This window comes from Camelus dromedarius, chromosome 22 (genome assembly GCF_036321535.1).
Source record: "Camelus dromedarius isolate mCamDro1 chromosome 22, mCamDro1.pat, whole genome shotgun sequence".
NCBI classification, from domain to species: Eukaryota; Metazoa; Chordata; class Mammalia; order Artiodactyla; family Camelidae; genus Camelus; species Camelus dromedarius.
In genome coordinates this window covers 18,118,254-18,143,007 of record NC_087457.1, presented here as the reverse complement: position 1 = coordinate 18,143,007, position 24,754 = coordinate 18,118,254, and the positions used below count along the sequence as shown (strand labels likewise).

Sequence of the window (24,754 nt, the reverse complement as noted above, 5' to 3'; positions counted from 1 at the left end):
CTACCCTCAGCTGATGCTCATTCCTCACACTTCATGAAGAATACAGAGCCCTCTGTGCCAAGTCCCTCACAGTTCAGCCCCCAAGCCTGAATTTGCAGCTACTACCTTCTTTTCCTTTCTGTTCCACAGAGGAAATGCCTTTCCCTTAATGAAACTCATTTTTCTCCACATCTGCTCTGGGCTGAATCTTCTCTCCATTTAGGGCCTGAGTTCCACCCAAGGTGTTAATAAGGCTGTGTCTGAGTGATCGTGGGTGACCTAACCTTGGTTGTGTTCTTTTATTTATCTTTGTTACAGAAGTTATCACCGATTACTTAATTTTTTTTTTTTTAAGAATTTAAGAGAAAGGTATGATCTGTTATCGTCTAAAAGTCCTGACAGGCTTGGAGATGTGGTAATACCCTTTGTCATTCAAGTCAACATTCAGCCCCCATTCGACTTGGGGGTAGGAATAGATACCAAATCCTTCCAGCCACAAAGCTGGGTGAGCCCAAGTCTTGAGGAGACATGCTAAGAGATACTGAATATAATAACTACATCTTGACAGGCCATAATCTCAAGCCTTTTCCGTAGCCAATTTGTCACTAATTTTCTAATTTACCTTAATCATAAAAACTGAGTCAGAGAGGTTACCTAATCACCGATCCCTGAAAGAGGAGTGAATTCAAAAGGAGTCAGGCAGCATCTGAGGGGCTTGGAGGTTGGGGTGGGGGTTACCTCCGCAGAGCCACTTTTCTTGTCAGTGAATCACACAGTCAAATTACGGGAGCAAGTGACAGGAGCTGGGCTGGCTTCCAGCTCGCCGTAGCTCTCTGTTTGGCAAGGATGTTGCTTCTGATTATGTATCGCTCCCCTTGGGCCCCGGGCAGGACCTTTATTTTCTCCACAGTCATTCATCTGCTCTCCAGGGTTAACAAGAAGAGCAGATCTAGAAGTGTGTAAATTCACCCTCTAGTCTTTCTCCTCGTCACTCAGCGGGCCACCTCAGTGGCTCCCTAATGAGTCCCTGGCCAACTAACTAGCCAGCTGGCCAGCTTCTGTTCCTAATGATCGCTCCCCAAATGGGAATTTTTTTTTTTTTAATTTCAAATACACAGGCCAGTTCAACACACCAAAATATGTAACTTTTCTGCAACTTTCTGGTAAAACTTTATCTAAATTGGGCTAGGTTAAAATTGAGTAACTAAATTACAACAAAATTCAAGAAATGCCCAGAACTGAAGAATTCAAATGGGCACAAATTCAACACCTGGGGACTTTTCTGTCCTCAGAGACTGAGCCCTCATCTGTATTCTGTTTTCAAAATTTCACCCTTCTGACGTTTCCTCCTCTCACAACTGCAAAATAAAATTTATACTCTGAGGCAAGTTTTAGATTGAACCTGATGAAATTTCCAATTTTTGATGATTTTTGACCTATGAACATGGCAGTTTCATATGGTGCAAACCTCGTGTACAGGCCCTTGGAGGGCTTCTGAAGGAGGCTGAGTTTTTCAAGCATAAAAATAAATAATCATAGGAACAAAATAGAGCACCTAGGAAATAACCATCACATACGGTCAATTAATCTACAACACAGGAGGCAAGAATATACGATGAGGAAAAGGCTGTCTCTTCAACAAGTGGTATCGGGAAAACTGGACAACTACAAATAAAAGAATAAAACTGGAACATTGTCTCACACCATGTACAAAAGAAACTCAAAATGAATTAAAGACCTAAATGTAAGACCTGAAGCCACACAACTTCTAGAAGAAAACATAGGCAGTACTCTCTTTAACACTGGACTTTGCAATATTCTTTTGGATCTGTCTCCTCAGGTAAGGAAAACAAAACCAAAGATAAACACTTGGCCTAATCAAACTTAAAACCTTTTGCACAGCTAAGGAAACCATCAACAAAACAAAAAGGCAACCTACTGAAAAAGAGAAGACATTTGCAAATGATATGTCTGAGAAGGGGTTAGTATCCAAAATATATAAAGAACTCATACAACTCAATATCAAACAAACAACTGATTAAAAAATGGGCAGAGGACCTGATAGGTAATTTTCCAAAGAAGACATGCAGATGGCCAACAGGCACATGAAAAGATGCTCAACATCACTAATCATCAGGGAAATACAAATCAAAACCACAATGAGATATCACCTCACACTTGTCAAAATGGCCATAGTCAAAAAAATGAGAAATAACAAATGTTGCTGAGGATATAGAGGAAAGGGAACACTGTTAGTGGAAATGTAAATTGGTGTAGCCACTATGGAAAGCAGTATGGAGGCTCCTTGAACAACTAAAAACAGAACTACTATATGATCCAGCAACCAGTTCTACTCCTGGGTGTCTGAAGAAAACAAAAACACTAATTCAAAAAGATATATGCACCCCCATGTTCACTGAAGCATTATTTACAAAGCCAAGATACAGAAGGAACCTAAGTGCCCATCAACAAATGAAATGGATAAAGATGATGTGAGGTACATATACGTATATGTGTGTATACACACACACACACACACAATGGAATACTGCTCAGACATAAAGATTGAAATTTTGCCATTTGGAACAATGTGGATGGACCTGGAGGTTATTATGTGTAGTGAAATAAGTCAGACACAGAAAGACTCTATGTTATCACTTATACGTGGAATTTAAAAAATAAACAAATGAATAGAACAAAACAGAAACAGACTCACAGATATAGAGAACAAACTAGTGGTTATCAGTGGGGGGAGCGATTTAGGTGAAGGGGCTTTAGAGGTACAAATGTTACTGAACCAGGTTCCTTCGCTTGACACACAGCAAATCAAACACTGAGACACTGAAGTTGGCAGCAGAGAAAACGTTTATCCATAAGGCAGCCAAATGAGGAGATGAGAGAACAAATCTCAAATCTATTTTCCCAAAGGCGAGGGGCATGGGGTATTTATGGGATAAAACTGAGGTGTGGGGAATGTGGGGAACATGGGGAAGGGTGATTGAGGATAAGAAAAGAGTGAGGTAACCGTTGTTCCATGCAGTTTGTTCTCTGCATCTGAATCTGTGAAGCATCCTTTTGAGTGCATAGCTAAGCTCGCAAGAAAATAATGGAAATTCTATTATTTTTATTTATATATAATTTATAATTATATATAAGCTACATGATACCTTATATAACATTTATGTGTATAATTGATATTATATACACAGAATGTGTATATATATATACACAATAGATTATAGTATCTACTAAATGGACAGATTGATAGAGCTGAAATAGATATGACAACATTTTAAGACTTGATAAACCTGGGTAGGAGGTACAAGGATACATGATATACTTTTTCATACTTGTTATATTTTTGTCATACATTCTAAAATTAGAAACTATTCACAAGGAAATCTGAAACTGAGCACTGAGGATGAATTTGCTGTTCTGGTCTCTGCCGACACGTGACCCAGGAGAGAGAACAAGGTGTTCAGGTTTCTCCACTTGTTCTCTTCACACAATTTCCATCGTAAGTGACGTCACTAGCAAGAAAACCCCCTAGCACCTGGGAGGGGGAGGAAATCGGACTAAGATGTACCTACGGAAGATGCATATAGTACATATAAGGGCAGAGATTCTCAACCCTGTTTCCTCTACACCACACCTGAACAAGAAAAGTCACATTTGAGACACACTTCCAAAAGGGTAACCTGGATTTTTTTTAATAGATAAGATTAGCTGTGGGCATGATCTGCTGATTTGTCAGTTATAAGTCCACCTCGTTCTCTTCCTCGTATCAGAGAGAACAAAACCCTGACCAAAGGTTTGAAAAAAAAAATAAGGCATTGACTTTGGGCATCTGCCCTCCTGATCTGATGAGAGCAGAGCAGAAGTGCTGTACCTGGCCTGGGGCATGGTTTGGGTGATGCCTTCTGCAAAGCCTCAGCTGTTTCCTTGACAGGTCCTCGCTCCCTCCCTCCCACAGCTGCAGTCCTGAGAGCCAGCCATCACCTCAAAGGGAGGCATGGGAGTAGGGCAAATTCCCGACTCTGAGAAAAGACTGAGGGTTTGAAAGAGGAAGCCACTCCCAGTGTTGGAGCTGGTGGCTGACAGTGGAGGTAGAAGTGGGGAAGGGAGAGGGGCCATCTTTCTTCGCCCATCACTGCCTCCTGTGCTGGCTTCCCACCGTAGTCGTCCAAGCTCCCCCAGGGCCCATCCTCCAATAGTCTGAGGAAAAAAGAAAGGGGAAGAGTGGCCCCAGGCAGGAGAAGTGAGGGAAACAGAATGGAAGGCAGTAGAGACAGGAGAGAGGGGCACATGACAGGACCGTTTCCCAGAGGCCCTACAGTGCGCTGGGTCAGTGTACGGAGGGGATTGTCAGACGGGCCCAAACTAGTATAGCACAAGGAATATACATGATAATCTTTTCAAAATACTAATGAAAGCTACTTTTAAAGATGGAGATTAGATAAGCAACAAGGAGTTAGAGTATAGCACAGGGAACTATATTCGCTATCTTGCAGTAAACTACAATGGAAAATAATCTGAAAAAAATAAATATAACTGAATATTTTGCTGTACAACTGAAATAACACAATACTTTAAATCAACTATACTTTAGCTTTTAAAAATAGATCGGACTTCATACTTTATATGATGCTCATATATTTTTAAGGGAAAGCAGAAGAGGTGTCTTATTTTTAAAAAGCTTGTCCTATGGGAACTCAATTATTTTAGTCAATAGATGTCTCTGATGCTCTTGAACAGGTGTTTATTAATTTAAGGAAATTTGGCCATTTAAGATCCTAATGCCTGTTCCAGTGGGCTCTGGTCTTAATTTGAACCCACATATACCCAATGGTCTTTCTCACCAAAAACAAACAAAAAGTTATCTGTGACTTCTTTGAAATCAAAGTAACCATCAAACTCCCCCATTCCACCACTATTTTCCCCTCCTTTCCCAAGCTTACAGGGTGAAGCAGGAGAGGAAAGCAAGGAGACAAGACAATTTCTTTTTCAAGTGTCACCTTATTATTTCTCAAAGGTGGAATTGGAATGGAAGCTGACAAGTCCCAAGATGTGCATGGCGGGTTGGCAAGCTGGAGACCGGGAGAAGTGATGGTATGGTTCCAATCCAAAGACTGGCAGGCTTGAAGCTGATGCTTCAGTTCAAAGGCAGTCAGGGAGAAGGAATTCGCTTTTATTTGGGGAAAGGTCAGCCCTTTTGTACTATTCAGGCCTTCAACTGATGAGTCCCACTTACAGTAGGGAGAGCAGTCTACTTTACTGAATCTACTGATTTAAATGTTAATCTCACCCAAAAACACCCCCACAGAATAATGTTTTTCCAAATATCTGGGTGCCCCATGGCCCAGTTGAGACATAAAATTAACCATCACAACACGGAAAGATGGAAGTCATCCGAGAGGTTGCCTTTGTCTGTTTCCCACCAGTGCTGGCACTTTCCCTGCAGAAAGTGACAGTAGATCCTTTCATTTCCATGAAGTCCATTAAATAACAAATGTGAATCCCTTGACAAATATCAAGTCAAGCAATACTGATCTAGTAACACGAATGCTGCTGTAATGAAGAGTCTGACTCCATTTTTTGATGTCTGACTGCTGACACCTTTTAAGCTTCAGCCTTCCCTCTTCCCCTTGTGTCCTGGCCTTGCATAAGAGCTCTCACCCCAGCTCCACCCCCTAAACATGATTAAAACTCACTTGAAACCTGCTTGAGAGGCCTGCCTTGTTCTCCCAAGACAACTCAGTTATGTAAATAATAAACCTGAGTTCTCATACCCTCTTGTGTATGGGAGATGTCATCAGTCTCGACATCTAATCCGAACTTTGGGTGGGGGTCCACCTGCCTCTGCAGGGACCCTAACAGCATATATTTAAAATAAGTGATTATTTTGTTTACCAGATGTGAACCCAACTATCATGATACAGTAAACAATTTTATCAATCTGTTTGTCATGATGATTTTGGAGTTCCCAGGTTCAAAAGAATTCATTCTCCCAGTAAGACGTCCTACTTGCAGAGGTTTTCCTAACTAATACGGTTTTAAATAACCGTAGGAAGCAATTTCTCTAACTCATGCCATCGTCCCTCTCTTGCTAGCCAGAGCAGCTATGGTGGGCCATTGTATGAGGAGAACAAAACCAGCATATGATTGATTGCTGATTCATTCATTCAATATGTACCTACTGAATGCCTGCTATAAGACAGACACTGTTCTGAGCAGTGCAAATACAGTATAAAACAATGTAGACAAACCCCCCTGCTCTTGTGGGGCTTATATTCTAGTGAAAGGGGGTAGAAAAAATAATAATAAATCAGAAGATAATAAGTGCTGTGGGGAAAACATGCAACAGAGTAAGGGAGATGCAACGTCCTGGGGCAGAAATAGGGAGCTGGCAATTTTAGAGCAGTTGGAGTTCATGGCTGTTGATTACTAAACATATTTGGGTTTCCATTTCCAAGCCCATGCAAGGATTGTACTTCCCTACCATGTTAAAGCTAGGTATGGCCACGGGACTTGGTTTGGCCAATGAAGAGCAGAAATGGTATGTCATCTCCAGACAGAAGCTCTGTCCGGACAGTGCATGATTCTACACATGCCCTCCCCTCTGCTGCAGAAATAGCAGGAGAACATCCCAAAAGGAAACTTCTATCAGCCAGAACCCCTGAGCTAACTGTGATGAGCTGAAGCCCCTAGTAAGACTTGGGGACTGTTTGTAACCAGTCCATCTTGACAGATGCAAGCAGTCAGAGTAGACCTCGTTGAAGTGACAGATGATGGTGATCTGAACCTGAGTGGCAATAGTGGAAAAGATGAGATGTCATCAGAATCTGGACTTATTTTTATGTATAGAAAATAATTAAGTATTATATAACTGAAAATGGGAGACCAGTGACAGCAGACCACACTGGTTCTAATAGTATGTCAAAAACATCTCATATGAAAAACTGTGATACAACAACCCTTATATTCTGGTAACAGTCTAGGAGAAGATAATCTATCTAGTAGGTCTACAAAGGCATAAACAACCCACAAAATACTAAAAGTGGACATTTCACTGCTCAGAAACTTTGTATAGTGGAACATTACTGCCCTCTAGTGACGAAAGAAAAAAATTTAGAAAAAGCTAGGCAGTGGCAACCAATGCTAGGAAATACACATTTTGAAGTTTTGGGTTCTTTGTACCATGACAGGTTACTCCGTAACAATTTTTGATTAGGAGGTACCATGAGTGATTCTATGTCAGGGAAAATACAATCTGGCATTGCTTGCTCTTCAAAGTTATTCACAACTTACAAGAAAGCAAGAACTCTGAAACCCATTGGTTAAGGTATAATAACTAGTGTAGGTGTAAGAATTAGTAGCATTTGTATTGACAACACAAATCTTTTCCTGTGCTCTGTAAAAGCAAATTAATGAAGTTTAATGAATGTAACTTGGAATTCCTGAATTTTGTTTGTTTGTTTGTTTTTTAGCCTATTTTACAAATGCAGTATAGTGGCAAATTTTCTGACTGTAGTTCATATGAAAGAGTGGCATTTTTTAAATCATCTTCATAAGCTCAATATGAAATAGTAGAGAGATGTAGCTGCCAAAAAGGCTACAATAATAAAATGTCCATCCATATCAAGAAGCAATATAACCGTTCAACTTTGTACCAGTATAACAGGTATGAACTATTCAATTAGCTTGAGGAACAAATATGGTTGCATCTATTATTTTTCCCAATTAAACTGGGCCAGAAACCCAATATTTTAGATTAACTAAAGGTATAATACCTCTCAAGGGACAGCTCTTCTGATCACTCCCTCCCCTTATTCAAGAACCTCAGGGACATTGTCCAAAGAACCTGAACATTATTTCTTAAATGCCTTCCAGAGAACAATCTGGAGAATTTGATCCAGCCATCAACAAGCAAAATTTTCAGCTACCATTGTTGTTGCCACGTTCTGAAAACTGGTCTTGATGTATTCATCTCCACTGTTCTTTTCAGTCCCTCTTCGTGTACAGGCCATAGTGATGCCCTACTCCTAAACAATAATTAGCAAATGAGGGAAGAGGTAATAAAATGCACTCTCTTTTATATTTGACCTCCTTCCAGTAAGGAGAAATGGGGTAAGGATTTTGTGTAACATACCAAAAGAAAAACTGCTTCCTCTATAACATAAAGATTTCTACCAAGTTTTAGTGATAAAAACAAAGAACAGTTCTATTCACAATACTCTTTCAAGGGCTTCCTAAATCACATTTTAAAGTCTGAACAAAGGTTTGTTTTTAAGTGGTTCCTAAAAGGTAAAAATGAGACTCTTAGGTGACAGAGCTTAACTACAACAGATTGGGTAACCTTTGCAGGTTGGAAGGCTTGAGGATTTAACTATTTTTTTAATGAGTAATTTTTCAGCAGAGGCTTCTTTTCACACCATTTCTAAATTAAATTAAAAAATTTTAAAAACATTTACCAAATTGAAACAGCACATAAAACATTACCCAGCTTAAACTACTTTTGCTTCCTTAAAACAGGTTGTTAATTCATCAGACCTGGAGTTACTCTACAGAGACAGCACTGCACATGTGCAAGACAGGAACCCACATCTCCAGGACAACCCTGGAACAAAGAATCTTCAGTTTACAGAACTCAAACAATAGAAATGATGCCCCCAGAGCCCTCTCCAAAGCCAGAAGTCCTTCAGTGAGAAAATCCAGCTTCCAGCAGCTGGTTACCATACACTGGAGACAAGCTGATTAGCTTATTCCCCTAACACCTTAAATTTCTCCCTGAACCCTCCTTGAATGGGGGAGACAGATTTGAGCTCTGCTTCCTGTCTCTTTGCCGGTCAACCTTGATATAGAGCTCTCTCTTTTCTCAAAATCTAGTGCCATAGTACTGGCTTCTATGTGCTTTAGGCAGAAAGCTCTTGCTTGATAAAAAGACTGGTAGCTAAGGCAAGACTACCATGGGAAATTACTGTTTAGGGAGAGAGATCTTTTGCATGAACCCCCTTTTTCTGGGAAAAAGGGTTTAAAAAGTAACACTAACTTCTGTTAACACTGGAAGAAAGAAACAATAAAACCTCTTGTTTGGTTGGTTATTTTTGTCATTTTAATTAAAATTGAAACAGACTGCTACAACATTTGAGATTCCAGAGAACTGCATGCTTCTGCTATTAGAAAACCTTTGCTGAAGCACTTGAACTTTTACCTCTAAAAAAAAGAATATGGAGGTTTCAAGCATTTTTGTCAACACACAGTCATTCATAACAACCTTCTAGATACTTATTTTGTACCTTTTCCTAAAAAAGGTTAACTCTCACTTACCAAAACCCCACCCACTACTGATGGATTCAAAGCTCCTGAGCTCAGAAGTGATCAAAACACACAGGTAAGTAGAAATCCAAAGCTTGGTTTAAATGTTTGAAGAACAGCAACACCCAATAATACATACCAAATAGATGACCATCGTTTCTATGATGCAATGACTCGTCAACTAGAACCACCTGAGATTGAAAATTTCCATACTCAGTGTCTACTGGTATCTAAAGCCTTCACTCTTAATACTTATGACATCACAGGTTCTAGAAATTACACACCATTCCACAGTAATTATCACTTTGAAAAACTGTAATAGACATCTGCATGTTACACAAACATACAATTCTCTACATGAGCATTGTGTCACATGTCAACTCAGCCTCAAATAATAGAATACAAAAAGCCATACAGGACAAAACACCACAGAACTTTTGCATATTCCCTTTGCTCAGTTGTCAGCAGGTAGCACAGTTTTTTAAGAGAAAGAGATGAAAAATCAGAAATGTTGCATCCAGTGTTTGACCCCAACTTTTCACTTTCTTATCGTCTCCTGGTACCACCATATCCTAGAATGAGAAGAGTAAATTCTCATTAGTTCCTTTTTAATGCATTAGACTTGCTTATAAAATTACAAAAGTAATACTTGTTTACTGTTAGCAAGTGAGTAAGAGATATGAGGGAAGGGGGTGAGGATGAGTGTGGACCAGCTGTGCAAGATGCAGTGCGTCGCCTCCCACAACAGCCCTTCCAATCATCGTCAAGTCCACACACACACACACACACACACACACACACACACACACACACACACGTTACAAGACACAAGTGTTCCTATCTGGAAATTCAATTTTTTTCCAGATTTTCTTGTAAGTTATTTGGTAATGTCTTCTGATTTTCTTTGTAAGTCCCATACACTTCTAGCTGACATATATGGTTTCTTACAATTTTTGCGTCCACTGAAAATGAGTTGTCCTTTGTCACATTATGTTCTATGTAGTTACATTTTTATATATCCTCTCAATCATTACTGACCCTTTTTCTCCCCAAAAGTAACCACTATCTTAACATTTAACGCCAGATTAGTTTTGCTTGTTTGTAAACATGTGTATTTATAAAACATGAATGTTGCAATCATATTGAATATATTTTGTGCCTTGCTTCTTTCTGTACATTTGGAATCTATCCACATTATTGCATACAACTATTTATTCATTCTCCTGTTGCACAGTATTCCACTGTAGGAATATAACTCAGTTTATTCATCCATTTTACTGCTGATATGTGGCTTTCTCCCAGTTGGAGGCTATTACGAATAAGGATGCTATGAACTATGAACATCCTAGTACTTAGCTTTCAGTGTACAAGCGTATGCATTTATGCTGCTATATATCTGACACTGCTGGATCTTGGATACGCTTATGTTCAGTTTTACTAGGTGATGCCAAACAGTTTTTCAAAGTGATTGTACCAATTTATTCACACCAGCACTGTGAGAATTCCACTCTTACATTTTAAAATACATTTAAATACATTTTCTCAATTTCAAGAATTATTCATTGTTCTGTAAACTTCCCTCTGATGAAGAAGACAAGTTTAATCCACAGTAATCTATTACTGCCTCATTATCCACTACCTTCCAGTCTTTGCTAAATAATTAGCTGGATGTTTACCTCCAAATAATTCTTTTTTATATTACATCTCTGTTCTTTTACAAAATTTCCTCTTAGCAATTGCAATAAACATATTTTTGACAATTATTTAAAGTGTGGTTGAATACATTTTTAATGAGTTTTACTAAACTAAGGAAAGTTCAACCTTCTACCTAAAAAATTTCCATTTTAGAGCTTAAAGGACCCTTAGAGATCACAGAATTAAATGTACATGGAAACCAATGTCCAGGAAGGTTTAAAACCTTGGTTAGTGGCAGAAGTGAGTTTAACCAAATTCCTGTTTGAGTTTTATAGCATAGAAGTGAAAGGAAAGAATGAATCTGAATTATATTTTAATCTTAGTTAACTGGGCAACTAATATTTCTGATGGGTAGACCAAAGAAAACCATGATTGCTAAATATATAGTTAATCATCTTAAATTTCAAATTATTTCTGTACTTTACGTAACAGGAACTTTATTTTTGCTCTCACCTGACGCTGTTCTGGTTCTTGGCTCTGAGCTTGAACATGCCGAATAGCTTCCCGGGCCCCCCCCAGGCGGCGAGTAAGTGCGGCTGTTCCACGAGCTGGAGTGCGAGGCGGGGTGCGACGGGTAGTACCACGAGTCCGAGAAGCGTGTGGCAGCTCTAGAAAGACAGAAAAGTGTGTCGGGCATTTTTCTTGTGGCTGTGATTTTTAAATCCCTTCCGATTCCTAAACCATCAGAAAAAAATCTTTATCAAGTGTTTTTCCCTCAACGCTCTGGCACATTAGGATTAACATGAAATAAATACTGTTTTACATTTCTGCCAGTGTTATGGTCATTGCTACGAGGGAAGAAAATGACAGGGAATAAAGGCTCTTTCTGAATTCACATTCAAGTGAAATCTAAACTTAAACTACTGTTAATATTGAAGACATTCCAAAATCTGGTACCAGGCTCTCTACACCCTTGCTTCTATCATTCTACTACCAAACCAGAATCCCAACAGTTCTCCAAATGCTGTGTTCTTTCCTGCCTTCAATATGTCAAGTCAACTGTCTTTCTCCTAGCTCACGTCTGTAAGCATGACATGTGAATGAAAATAACTCATATAACACATGTAATATTGATCAGAGCACAGACAGCATTCCTTCCCCATCCCCAGAGAATCTGACTGAACAGGGTAATGTCACCATAATTTATTCTCCTTAACAAAAACAAATCCAGACAAATTGTAAGCAAAACCAGCCTCTAAAGAAAGGCTGAATTAAAGAGCAGGTGAGATAAATGCAAAGCCTACCTATTGCTGCCAAACAAATATCCTAATATTCCTCCAGTTCCCAAGCCGGTCCAGAACCCTGGTCCTGAATTTTCGTGTCCTCCTTGTCCCATGAAAGCACTGCCAAAACCAGAAGTTGCACCATGCGGTCCTAGAAACAGAAATGATTCGTATCCTCACTTAGATTAAACATAGCCTACAAAACTAAAGGGAGTATGACGTGTCGATATTTTCACCTGTACGATTTATTAATAATGCTCAGGCCTCAACTTACAAACAACATATATTCAAAAAGTGTATTCAAAAAATACTGTTTACAAAACTGTTTATAAAATCAAGGGGCACCTGCCTTTCCCACACACATGGAAAAGGCGGATGTACTTTAGGATAGGGGAGGGTGGTTTCCTCCTGTGAGGTCACATCTGCCCTGTTCAAGATCAGCCACTAGAAGATGACCCCACGTGTCAGAGTTACTTCCTTTCTACACGGTGAACATCTCTAGAAGCCCCAGTTGAGATCTGTACCTGAGTGTTTTATGGAGGAATTCAAGAGGATATTTGCTACTTGGGAAGTCAGGTCTTAAAAGTGACCCAAAAAAATTTCTGCTCAAGTTTTTCTTAAATTGATGTATAATACACATAAAGGAAAAGTATGCTAATCTTACGTGTACAACATAGTAACTTTATATGTAAGTACCCACATATGTAACACTACCCACATGAACTAAACTTTCCTAGCATGCCAGGGACTCCCTCGTGATATCTCCCAACACATACCACCCGCATCAGAGATAAGCTTACTCTGACTTCTCTCACTACACTTTGGTTTTACCCACCCTTGAACTCTTTATAGATAGAATCATACAGTGGGTACTCGTCTGTGTCTGGCATACCATTATGAGAGTCGTCTCCACTACTGCATGTATCAGTTTTTGCTTTTTTCTAAATTTACGTATAGTATTTCAAGGTGTGAAAAAAAAAATCCACACTTTGTCTCATTCTAATGTTTATGGACATTCTATTTCCAGTTTTTGGCTGCTGTGAATAAACTGCTGTGAACATTCTTGTGTGTATCTTTTTGTGCACACATGCATGCACTTCTCTTAGGTTTGTATCTAGGAATGAAATCACTGGGTCATTGGTTGGCATGTGTCCATTTTAGTAGATACTGACAGTTTTCCAAAGTGTTTTATCATTTTAACTCCTGCTAGCAAGTTCCAGCTGACTGTATCTTTGCCCTTAATTGGGACTGTGTCTTTTTAATGTTAGCCATTATGGTGGTTATATGGTAGTTAATTAAGAACTCAGGTTTTAATGTGCATTTTCCTGAAGACTAATGATGCCGAGCACCTTTAGTATTTTTAGTGGACATTTGGATATCTTCTTTTACTATAAAATGGCTGTTCAAGACCTCTGTCCATTTTCAAAATTAGGTTCTCTCTCTTTTCTTGGATTTGTGGGAGTTATTTTTGTAGCTACATGTTCTTTATTGGAAATATGTTACTTCGTCCAGTCTGTGGCTTGCCTCTTCGCTCTCTTAATGTTGTGTTTTGATGACTAGACATTCTTAATTTAAATGAAGTGTAATTTATCCATCTTTTCTTTTTGGCTAGCATTTTTTATATTCTAAGAAGTTTTTGCCTATCATGACAAATATTTCCCTATGTTTTCTTCTGGAAACAATTATTTTACTTTTTATGTTGAGCTCTGTCATACTTCAGGAAAAAGATTTTGTGTATGGTTTGAGACAGAGTTCAAGGTAAATGCTTATTACCAAATCTGATCAAGTTTGTTCTGATTAGGATCATTCTCAATTTAATCATGCATCCTTAACATAGTAATCACAATTATCCCTATAGAGAAACAAAACAGAAGAGGTAAAAGGTGAAAGTACAAAATAAAATAAGTAGACAGATCTGCTTTCGTTTCCCAATGCAACCATTTCCTATTTCAGAAACCCGCACAGGATTCACGACCTGACTTCCACCCTACTCGTTGCCGTTGCTAGGGAAACATACCTGTGAATTCAGGCTTGAAGCCTGTGGGAGGGGGTCCTGCTGAGTTGCTGAATCTCTGATGCTGATGAGAATATGGAGGATACTCAGAATATGGTGGAGGAGAGTCTTGACCATCACTGAGGAAGAATTTATAAACTCCAAAGGCAATAGCAAGCAGCACCACAATGGTAAGCACTCCACTGATGTTACAAGAATCTGGGGAGTACAACTTATTATAATAATCGGAGAAAGAGTTAAAGCCATGGTTTTTTCCAGACTCTCTCAATTTCTTCAGGCCAAGTTCTGTGTAATCTAAGTTATACTCCAAGCCACAGGAACCTCTTAGTACATACTGGTCTTCAGAGGATTCATAGCCTTCACAGCTCACCACAGTTTTTCCAAATTTGTATGCGATATCTAAATCAGTCTTACATTCCCACTGTGAAGAAAAGTAGAAACAGATTATTAGAACCAAATAGTTTTTCCTTTCATTTAATATACATTATTTGGGCTATATAGCTATCATAAAACAGCAAAAAGAAGCAAGGGAATGATAAACAAAATTCAGGATGAGTATTTCTGTATTGGGGGGGCTTCAGAGATATTGGTGATGTTAATGTTCCACTTAAGCTAGGTGGTGGGTACGTGAGGGTTCATTTTATTACCATTCCTTATTCCTTACATATAGATATAAGGAGTTCTTTTGTACGTACTAAATACTCCCTAATTTATAAGTTTTAAGCAAATTTTTAAGTGTCAACTTTTTACCACTGTTGTTAAAGATGGTTTCTTGAAAAATAAAGGTTTTTTTAAATGTTAAGGCTCAAAAATTAGCATCATATATGAATTATCTAGTAGCTACAAAGAACATCAGAGACAGTGCACAATCATCTGAGAAAACTTTCTACATAATTCTATAAAAGCCATAGATCACCTTTCCCAGGGTCTAATCCTTTAAGTAATTTCCTTAAGTTTTTTTTAAAGGTATTTAGAAAAATGCAAAAAGAATCTGCACTAGCCTCAACTTTTTACACGTTTTAAAAAAGCACCCCAGTTTAGTTTAAATTCTGTAACTACTTTGAGCTGAGTAGGTAACATGTTCTTTAACAACATTTTAAAAGACATAAACTAAAATAGATCTGATTGGTTCTATTGCTTTTCTCTTTTTTGGACAAATTATCTTCTTCACTCAAACTTTAGATACACTATAACAGCTTTATTCAGATATAATTCACATACTATTACATTTCACTCATTTCAATGGTTGTCAGTATACTCAGAGTTGTGCAACCATCCCCACAATCAATTTCAGAATATTTTCATCAACCCCAAAAGAAATCTCATCTCCATCAGCAGTCACTCCCTATGTACCCCCAAATCTCCCACCTCTAGGCAACCACCAATCTGTCTTCAAGGATTTCTGTATTCTGGACATTTCTTGTAAATGGAATCATACAATATGCAGTCCGAGGTGACTGGCTTCTTTCACTTGGCAGAATATTTTCAAGGTTCACACATGTTCATGTATCAGCACTTCATTCCTTTTTATAGCTAAATAATATTCTACTATATGGATGTACCACATTTTATTAATTCATTCATCAGTGATGGACACTTGGGTTGTTTCTACTTTTTGACTATTATGAATAATGCTGCTACAAGCTTTTATGTATGTTTCTGTGTGGACACATGTTTTCAAGTCTCTTGGATATTCACCTAGGACTGGAGTGACTGGGGCATACAGTAACTCTTTGTTCAAACTTTTGAGAAACTGCCAGCCAGTTTTCCAAAATGGCTGTGTCATTTCACATACCAGTGTATGAGTTTCTCCACATCCTCAACAATGTCTGTCTTTTTGATTATAGGCATCTTGCTGGGTGTGAGCTAGTTTCTTATTGTGGTTTTGACTTGTATTTCCCTGATGACTAATGACGCTAAACATTTTTCATGTTTTTACTGGCTATCTGCATAACTTCTTTGAAGAAATGTCTAGCCAGATGTTTTACCCACTTATAAATTTGGTAATTTGTCTTCTTACTGAGTTGTAATAGTTCTACATATTTTCTGGACACAAGTTCCCTATCAGATATATAGCTGCAAAAGCTTTCTCGTATTGTATGGGTCCTTTTCACTTTCTTGATGGTGTCCTTTGAAGCCCAGAAGTTGTTAATTTGGATAATATACAATTTTTCTATTTTTTTTGTTGTTACTAAACTATTTCATTTTTAAATAATTTTATTTGAAGGAAAATGTATAAGCTTGTTGATTTAGATAAATAAGACAAATTAAATCTCTATTATTATTTCACACTGTTATTTCCTTAACAGTCTATACTAAAAGTGTCTTCTGATTATTATATTTAAACTTTCAGAATTAGAAGAGGCTCTCTTCTGCTACTAAGTCCATGTATGAAGTCCTCCATGCTTCTCTGCTCACACCCTTCATGCCTTTCTCTATTTCTTCAGCTCTAAAAATCTTATCCTTCCTTCCTAACACAGTACATACCTTCTTCCTGAAGTCTTTCCCAATCCTCTCGACCAGACATGACTTCACAACACTCTGTTGGCACCTACATGTAATGTGAGTGCTTATCTTATCTTTGCTATTAGGAAGAGAGTTTCCTGAGGGTTGTGACTCCATCATTCATTTTTGTATACTATTTAATATATGTTTAATGAATGACTTTACCATTAGTATCTTTTTTCCCATCAAGACTGAAAGGTAATACAAAAGTAAAAGTAATTTCAGCTTTAACCTGAAGATACTGTGATTCAGTTAGCAAGACTAGGAAAAAATGTTGTGAAATAGGTATCAACGAGCAAATCTGAACTCTCTCCCTGATTTGCATACACTAGGCCTAAAGATTGTATCAAACAAGAATATCATTATGATGGAAGGGGGAAATTGTCAACACAAGTTTCTTGCCGAATGACCAGCTATCTTAAATCCTTTTTGAAAGGGCAGAATACAAAGTAGAAATCTTCTGGTATTGATTTAAATTGAATTCACTGAATAAAATCTATTCCATTTCCAAAGCATAATAAATTTTAGAACTTCAAGGAGATGGCCTACCCTAAATAAAAAATGCCAGAGTCCTAAAGACAATAAAGCCCACTGAAATGTTTTCATTCAGAAGTAACCACCCTCAGTTCTAAAACAATTTTAAAATCAAGCATTTGAAGCACAATAGGGACACATGTACCCCCACTATTTACAACCAACAATCCCTTATCATCTTAACTTTACTTTTTAAGGGTAGGTTGGTATTTGTTGAGGAATGACAGAAAAATGACAACCAAAAGAAATCCTTTACCCCTACCCCCAAGTATATGAAAAGTTTTGAAAATTTACTAACGTCTTAGAAGAAAGTTATGGTATAAATATGACGTGAGTATTTCCAGGCTTTAAAACCAGTTCATTTCTTTTGAAGGACGTTTCTTTCAGAGAATGAATGATTGATTTACATTTGTATATTTTAGGGTAACATGAGATTTTCTTTACATGCTTCCCCAAAATACTCAATAATGTCTCAATAAACACTTTACTGAAAAAAAATTCCATTTAGACTGCTATCAACGTAACGAATATTACCTGTACATCATAACCATCCCAGCCTTTGTTCTGACACTGTATGACTTTTGGGGTATAAGAATCACATCCAGCTGTGCCTCCAACACATTTCAACTGTGGGATGGGATCCAACCTACGGGAAGTGGTATAGCGGTCATGGTGGAGGGTAAGAGCTTTTATATCCCGCAATAATATTCTGTCTGAAACAGTAAGAACACAGTTAAACAGATCTTAAATATCTTATCATACAGAAAGATTCATTCTGATAAAATTCTTGTCATAAGAAATATTTTCAAAAGTAAGTCTTTCCTGCCTTTTGAGGATGACTCAGAAAGAGAAGCTGAAACCCCTTCCCAGACCCCAAAGTGATCCCAACAACTTCGGGCTTTTTGCACAAATTCAGTCACAACTTTAAGGCCTCCCTTCACATCAGGATGGATGCCCCCTAAACTGTTCCTGTATCGTTATATTCTGCATAATTTTTCTGAAGTAAGAACCAAAAGTTCATTAATCAGAAATGTTATACTATTGTATGACAACAGTAATGATTAGTTAAAATGGCAAAAAATATACATGAATGTCCCTGAAGCGCATTTAATGACTTAAATGTCTGTCAATAGGTGAATGGATTAGCAAAATTCTGGCCTATTCACAAAGTGGAATATTCTACAGCAGTTAAAATGAGTGAACTAGAATTCATGTATCACTATAGAAATAGTAAAAATATTGTAAAACAGTACTATATACCGTTAAAGTCTAGACATGTATATAATAATGGTATGAAAACATGCATAGGAATGACTGAATACCAAATTCAGCATCTCTGAGGAGAGAGGAAGAGAAGAGATTTTAGCTCTCTGCCCCTAATGTTTTATTATGTTGCGGGGGTGAGGGGTAGATTTGCTGCAAATACAGTACAATGTGAAGATTCAATAAAACTGGGTGGTGAGTACATGGGTTTTCACCATATACTTCTGTGTGTTTATTTTAAATATTTTAAATATTTCACAATTTAAAAAAAATTAGAAACAGTTAAACTATTCCACAAATTAAAAATCACACTGACAAAATGGTTTAAAAAGAAGTCAACACAAGGAAATTACATCTAGCATTGATGTACATAAATGAATTTTAAAGTATTATTGGAAAATGAACAGTTTTCCTATTTATCACCCTTGGATTATGATGGAAGACACTGTGGATTGGTTCACTCAACATCCGTTTTATCGTCAAACTGTCACAACTTCTCACTAAACTGAAAGAATCCTAAAGCCTCTTGCAGCTGCAGTTCCCAAAAGTGAAAGCCACCACTATCAAAACATACATGTAATTAAATCTATGTAATTCAAGCAGTAACACAGGCTTAGAAAAACTGATCACCAGGAGCGGAATGTATAAAAATTAATTCCCAATTGTTAAATATTTATCCTGACTTTCCAGCCAGAACTATAATCTGAAGCAGCCTCATATGATAAGGAAAATCTCAACTTCACTGAACAATACCAGCCAATAAATGCAGAGGAAATGACAGAATTAGAAAAAAAATCACCATTTTACAATCCCTAAAGAAACTCATTCAGGTAAGGATTAATTAGTTTTAAAATCACTAAGTGAATGGATACTGATATGGTGCCAAGTAACATTATACAGAGTGCTTTCAAGTCACAAGAGGGGAAAAATAAATCTTCACAAAAGAGAAATAAAGCCAATTTAATCCACTAGTCAATCTTAGCACTAATGGTAGAACATTGATATTACAACATATCCTATGATGTAATCCCTGAAAGTATTTAATATGAATCTAACCAATTCTTTGGACCCAATATTCAGTTTACTAGAAATACAGGGAAGGTAAAAAAAAAAAGCTAAAATAACACCATGAGAAAACAGAATCCAGAAGGTAGGATATTCCAAAGGACAATAGGCCCAATCCCTTCAGCAAAGCAGAAGCATGAAAAAAAGGACCCTTCTACAGTTTAAAAACACTTAAAGGATAATTCCACTTCTTTAATAAATGATTTTGGCATAACTAGAAGAAAATCCACCTGAAGCTCTAGAAAAACTTTTGGCCACATGGGCCAAAGATCTAACTTCCCAAGAACTATATTAAAATAAAATATGCTATATTAAACCCAAACTACTTCCTAATAAATAAAAAATAGTAACAATGAAAATGCACAATGGTTTAAAAAATCAGAAAGTACTATTAAACTAAATAATAGGAATAATTTGAATTTGTTATAGCAGGGTTGAGATAATGCAAAGAATACTGAATTAAATTCCCACTGCCAACTTGCCACATGACTTTAGCCAACTCAATTTATCTGTATAAAAATTACCTGTAAAGACTATAATATCCACCTTAAAGTTGGTTGTGAAGCTTAGATATGATTTACTAAAATTATCTAGCAGAGGACTTGACACATAATAGGTGATCAAGTATGATAACTGTTACTGAAAATGTTTAAGGAGTCATATACATACGGGGTTACCATTATCATAACCCTACAGCATCTTTCCTCTCTGGAGGTCCTAAAGGTCGCTATGTTTTGTGTCACCCTAAATTCATGTTGAAGCCCTAATCCCCAATGTGATAGCATTTGGAGGCAGGCATTTGGGGAGGTGATTAATTTTAATTGAGATCATAAGGATGAAGCCCCAATGATGGCATTAGTGCCCTTGTGAGAAGAGGAACAGTCCAGAGCCCTCTCCCTCTGCCATGTGAGAACATAACAAGATAGCAAAGCCGGAAGAGGGCCCCCACCAGACACCAAATATGCTGGCACCTTGATCTTGGACTTCCCAGCCTCTAGAATGTGAGAAATAAATGTTGTTTACCACCCAGTCCATGGTATTTCCTTTAGCAGCCTGAACTAAGACAAGGTCTAAGAACAAAATGCTCACACCCATACCCCACTAGTACATCAGTCAAAGATGACACAGAGTTCCCTGAAGTCCAGACTCACAAATCGAAATCCATTTGCAAGTCTCAAACTTAACATGAACAAAACCAGACTCCATCAAACCTGACTCTCCCACAGTCTTCCACATCTCAGGAAATTGTAATTCCACCCTTCTAGTCACTAGACCAAAAAGCATGGAGTCATCTTTGTCTACTCTCCTCCTCTCATGCCTATATTTAATCCCTCAGCTCCACCTTCAAAATAGGTGAGAAGCCAACCACTCTCATGGACTCCGCTGCTTCTCCCCTGGCCCAAAGCATCACCACTCTTGGAATTCACTGTACAAGCAGACTCTTCACTGGCCTCCCAGCTTCTCCCATCCACCCCCACACCCTAGTCTGTTTTCCACAAAGCAGACAGAATGAGCCCTAAAATACAAGTCACAGCAGGTCATTTACACCCCTCTCCCTTCAGGTTTCTCATCAAATGTCACCTTAACAGTGACATCTTCCCTGACTAATGTATGTTTTGAAAGTCCCTGCTTCTGCCTGCACCTTGTCCTCCTTATTCTGTTTTATCGTTTCCACACCACTACTCACAATATGAAATGCTACTTACCTGATTTGTTTATTGTCTATTTCTCCACAATAGATGTAAACTCCTCTGGGGCAAAACACTGTTTTGTTCACTGCTGTATTCCCAACACCCAGAAGAGTGATAAATATAAGGTAACTCAATAAAGACTTTTGAAAATTTTTAGATCTCTTTAGAAGTGATTTAGAGAGTGATTACTACTTTACTAAATACTTGATAAAAACTAACTCAATACAATGCCTTCATAAACTAGTTCCTCAAAAGAAATTTAAAGCCAAGGAGAATTTATAAAATTAGTTGGGTTTACTCTGCAAAATATTTTGGTGCCTTTTGTTCCGGAACAGTATTATAGAGTAAGTAGACTGAGAACTACCAGGATGCAGTTCACCATTAATTTAAATTAGGTTCCTTTTTTTTTAAATCTGTAAACTTCCTTTTTTAATTTAAGAACTGAGCGTTCAAGTAATTAATGTTTTAATCTAGCTTTTAAATTTTAACACTGATCAAAGTCTCCTATTTTTATAATGCTTCCTAGGAATATATAAGGAAAATGTATGTACATTTAAACACAACTTGGCTTTTTATTTATTAGTTATAAAACGTCCATATCAAAGGGGTACTCAAAGTCAAGTATTTACAAACACATTCTCTCATTTTAGCATTTAAGCATAAAATAAGAAACTACAGAAATAAATCTGTTGCTTACTTCAAAAACAGGCCTTTCCTATCACCAAATCAAGACTGCAATACTGGTACTTTCCATGCCTAAACATCTTTACTCCCCAAACCAAAAATGATGCTTTCATTGTTTAAAAATCACTGTTCACATCACTCTAATTTAGAAGCACACATCATTTATTAAATGTAAATCTATGTGTGTGTGATGTGTGTGTATACAAATACAATCAGTTAAATGGTGTATTATCGATCCCATAAAAATTCGTTAGAGAACTCTAGTAACATAGTGATAGAACCTTTTCCCTAGAAATCACTTGTCGTGTACCATCACATTAAAAAGAAAAGGAAAATTTTTCATTTCAATGGGAAAAGATGGTGTAACGCAATGTACTTCACTGTAATGGTTAGAATAAGCACCATGAGTTATGCTTACATAAATAGTACAGTCTATGACTCTGCTAACCTACCTCCAAGGCTTGCAGCCCTGTCCACTAAGTGTGACTCAGAGACTGTCGCCGCCATGGCAACTGCTAGGTATAGCAACAGGCAGCCATGACAACAGTCAGCCACGATGACATCAGTCAGCCACGATGACATCAGACAGTCATGACAACAAAGCAAGTTGCGCAGGTGAGTGTCCAGCCAGACTCGGGATGAGGGCTGTAGCCCGAGAAAAGAGAAAATGGGCAAATTATGAGAGTCCAGGGAAGGGAGAAGGGAACGTTATGAACACTGGAGTCTTCCTGCCCTGTCCACTCCCCAACAGTCCACACTCGTCCAGCAGAACGTCTGGGAAGAGCAAAAGGACCAGGCAGCGCACACATGAACAGCGAAGAGGATGGAAATGAGGAATTAGGGTGGAAGGACTCAAACGGAGGCGAATCCTTCTATCACTATGTTACTAGAATTGTCTAACGAAGGCAGCAGGAAGGCGGGAGTGACAGCAGCACTCACCAGGGTCGTTCCAGCCCCAGGCAGAACCGGCGATCAGCAGAAGCAAAAGAAGGCTAAAAACAGGGCAGCGTCCAGCCGCTTCCGGCCCGCCGGCCGCCGCCATGGCGCTTGGTGAAGATGGCGCGCTGTTGCCCTGCGCTCACGGGCCGGAACCCGGGACGCGGAAGTCTGCGCGCCGCTACGCACCGACGCCGGCAGCTCTGGCCGCGCAAAAAGGGAGGTCTATCTGCAGACCAGCTGCCGCAGAGGTCTGTGCGCCAGCCTGACGTCACTGCCGCTGCGGCGCGTAGTAGAACGTGATTGGTCGTTGCTGGGGGGCGGTTCCTGGGCTGTTGTGGGCGGGGCCAATGGTGGGACGCAGAGGCTGTGGGCGGAGCCGAGGGCAGCCCTCTCGAGGGTCTGTTTAGCGCGAAGGTGCTGCTGTTGGAGAGAGTTAACTCATCGCAACACTACCTTTTTCAGACAGTTATTTTCAAGCTTTAGTTTGCATAGGAGTCCCTTGGAGTGTTGGTTAAAATTTCAGATTCCTGGACTCCGCCTACAAAAGTTATGATTCAGAGGGTCTGGAGTGGGACTCGTGAAGTTGCATCTTTAGGAAGCATCCCAAAGAATTCTGTGGTAGGTGGTCTTTGAAATATAACATTTGGAAATATTGGTTTTAAGGTTTGGACTGACTCTAGACAAAATGTGTAGGCCAAAAAATAGTCCTTAGAGTAGTGAGTGGGTTTTTGTTTTTATTCTTGTTTTTCTAGAAACACTGTGGATCTAATGGCAAAGGTCAAAGAAGCATAATCGCTTAGGATTCCCTCATGACCACAGATGTTTTCTGACCTGAAGAACAATCCCAGTTGCCCATTAATGTCATAAAGGATAAATGTCTAATGCCCAACCAACTTGTACTCACAAGAAGAAATTAGGGGACTAGCACCTCACTCAGCCACTAAGGCCTCTGGAAGCCCCAAAAGACTTCCTAAAATGTGTCTGTCCTACCCCCACCCCCACGACTATGTTCCCTCAACCATCCCTGCTTTCAAGGCCAGAATACTGTGGAACAAAACAAATAGTGTTAGTGGTGACAATTAGGGATGGAATCATATACTTTTCCAGAAATTCTACTAGTCCTTCCAAGATGTTGGGGAGGAGGATGCATATGCCTGCTTCAGTAACTTAGGGAAGGGAGCTGGTGGTTCACAGACTGTCTAAACAGCAATGTTTCCAGAGCGTATGTTTAAGTGTGCCTTGTGTCTCTGCTATCACATCCTTAAGTGGAAAATCTTTCTTCATGTTTCAGAAGATGGCAGAACTTTTTGCAGTACCTTGAACAGAAAAACAATTCTACTCCTCCACAAGACACCGAAGTGATGTGTTTTTAAAAAATTCTAATTCAACCCTGTAAGTAGTGGAGGGAAGTGGGATGGACAATACCATTAGCTTCCCAGGAGCTCTTATTTTAAAGCATGCTGTTATTATCTCTTCTAACCATTCACTCTCTACGTCTTATATGCCAGTTCATCTTAGTCTGATGACTGAAAAGATTGAAAAATTCAAATCTTATGTCACCCCACCACTACCTGTATATTTTTAAATCCTTCAAAAGATTCTCATTGCTCAGGGTAAAAAAACAAAACAAAACAAAATAAAACTCCTGTAAGACGCTGCTGTATAACCAAGCTGCCCCACCCCAACCCGGAATAATCTCCACTGGCCTTCTCTCCTCGGTCCAACAGACCAAGCTCCAGGCTCCCACAATTTGCCGCCAAAGCCCAACATTTCTCCCTACCCACCTCAGCTATAAACACCTTTCCCTCCCCAACATGGCTTTTCCCTTTTCTCACCTGTTCATCCCT

General features: G+C 38.6%; 1 protein-coding gene across 1 annotated transcript; it reads right to left on the bottom strand.

Annotated features, from left to right (window-relative positions):
* Positions 1–9,065: 9,065 nt before the first annotated feature.
* On the bottom strand, positions 9,066–23,123 carry SARAF (store-operated calcium entry associated regulatory factor). The gene is made up of 6 exons (XM_010987976.3): positions 22,908–23,123; positions 17,800–17,978; positions 14,230–14,647; positions 12,234–12,363; positions 11,443–11,597; positions 9,066–9,866 (listed from the first exon to the last, which is right to left on the bottom strand). The coding sequence occupies exons 1-6, from the start codon at positions 23,008–23,010 to the stop codon at positions 9,841–9,843; spliced, it is 1,011 nt and encodes a 336-aa protein (XP_010986278.1). The 5' UTR covers positions 23,011–23,123; the 3' UTR covers positions 9,066–9,840.
* Between the last annotated feature and the right edge of the window lie 1,631 nt (positions 23,124–24,754).

Excerpts from the sequence above, each read along its gene's own strand:
- SARAF (XM_010987976.3), bottom strand. The coding sequence starts at position 23,010 with ATGGCGGCGGCCGGCGGGCCGGAAGCGGCTGGACGCTGCCCTGTTTTT. Across the intron at positions 14,648-17,799 it reads GGGATGGTTATGATGTACAG|TGGGAATGTAAGACTGATTT; the intron begins GTAATATTCGTT and ends TTTTCTTCACAG. Across the intron at positions 11,598-12,233 it reads TATTTGTTTGGCAGCAATAG|AGCTGCCACACGCTTCTCGG; the intron begins GTAGGCTTTGCA and ends CTGTCTTTCTAG.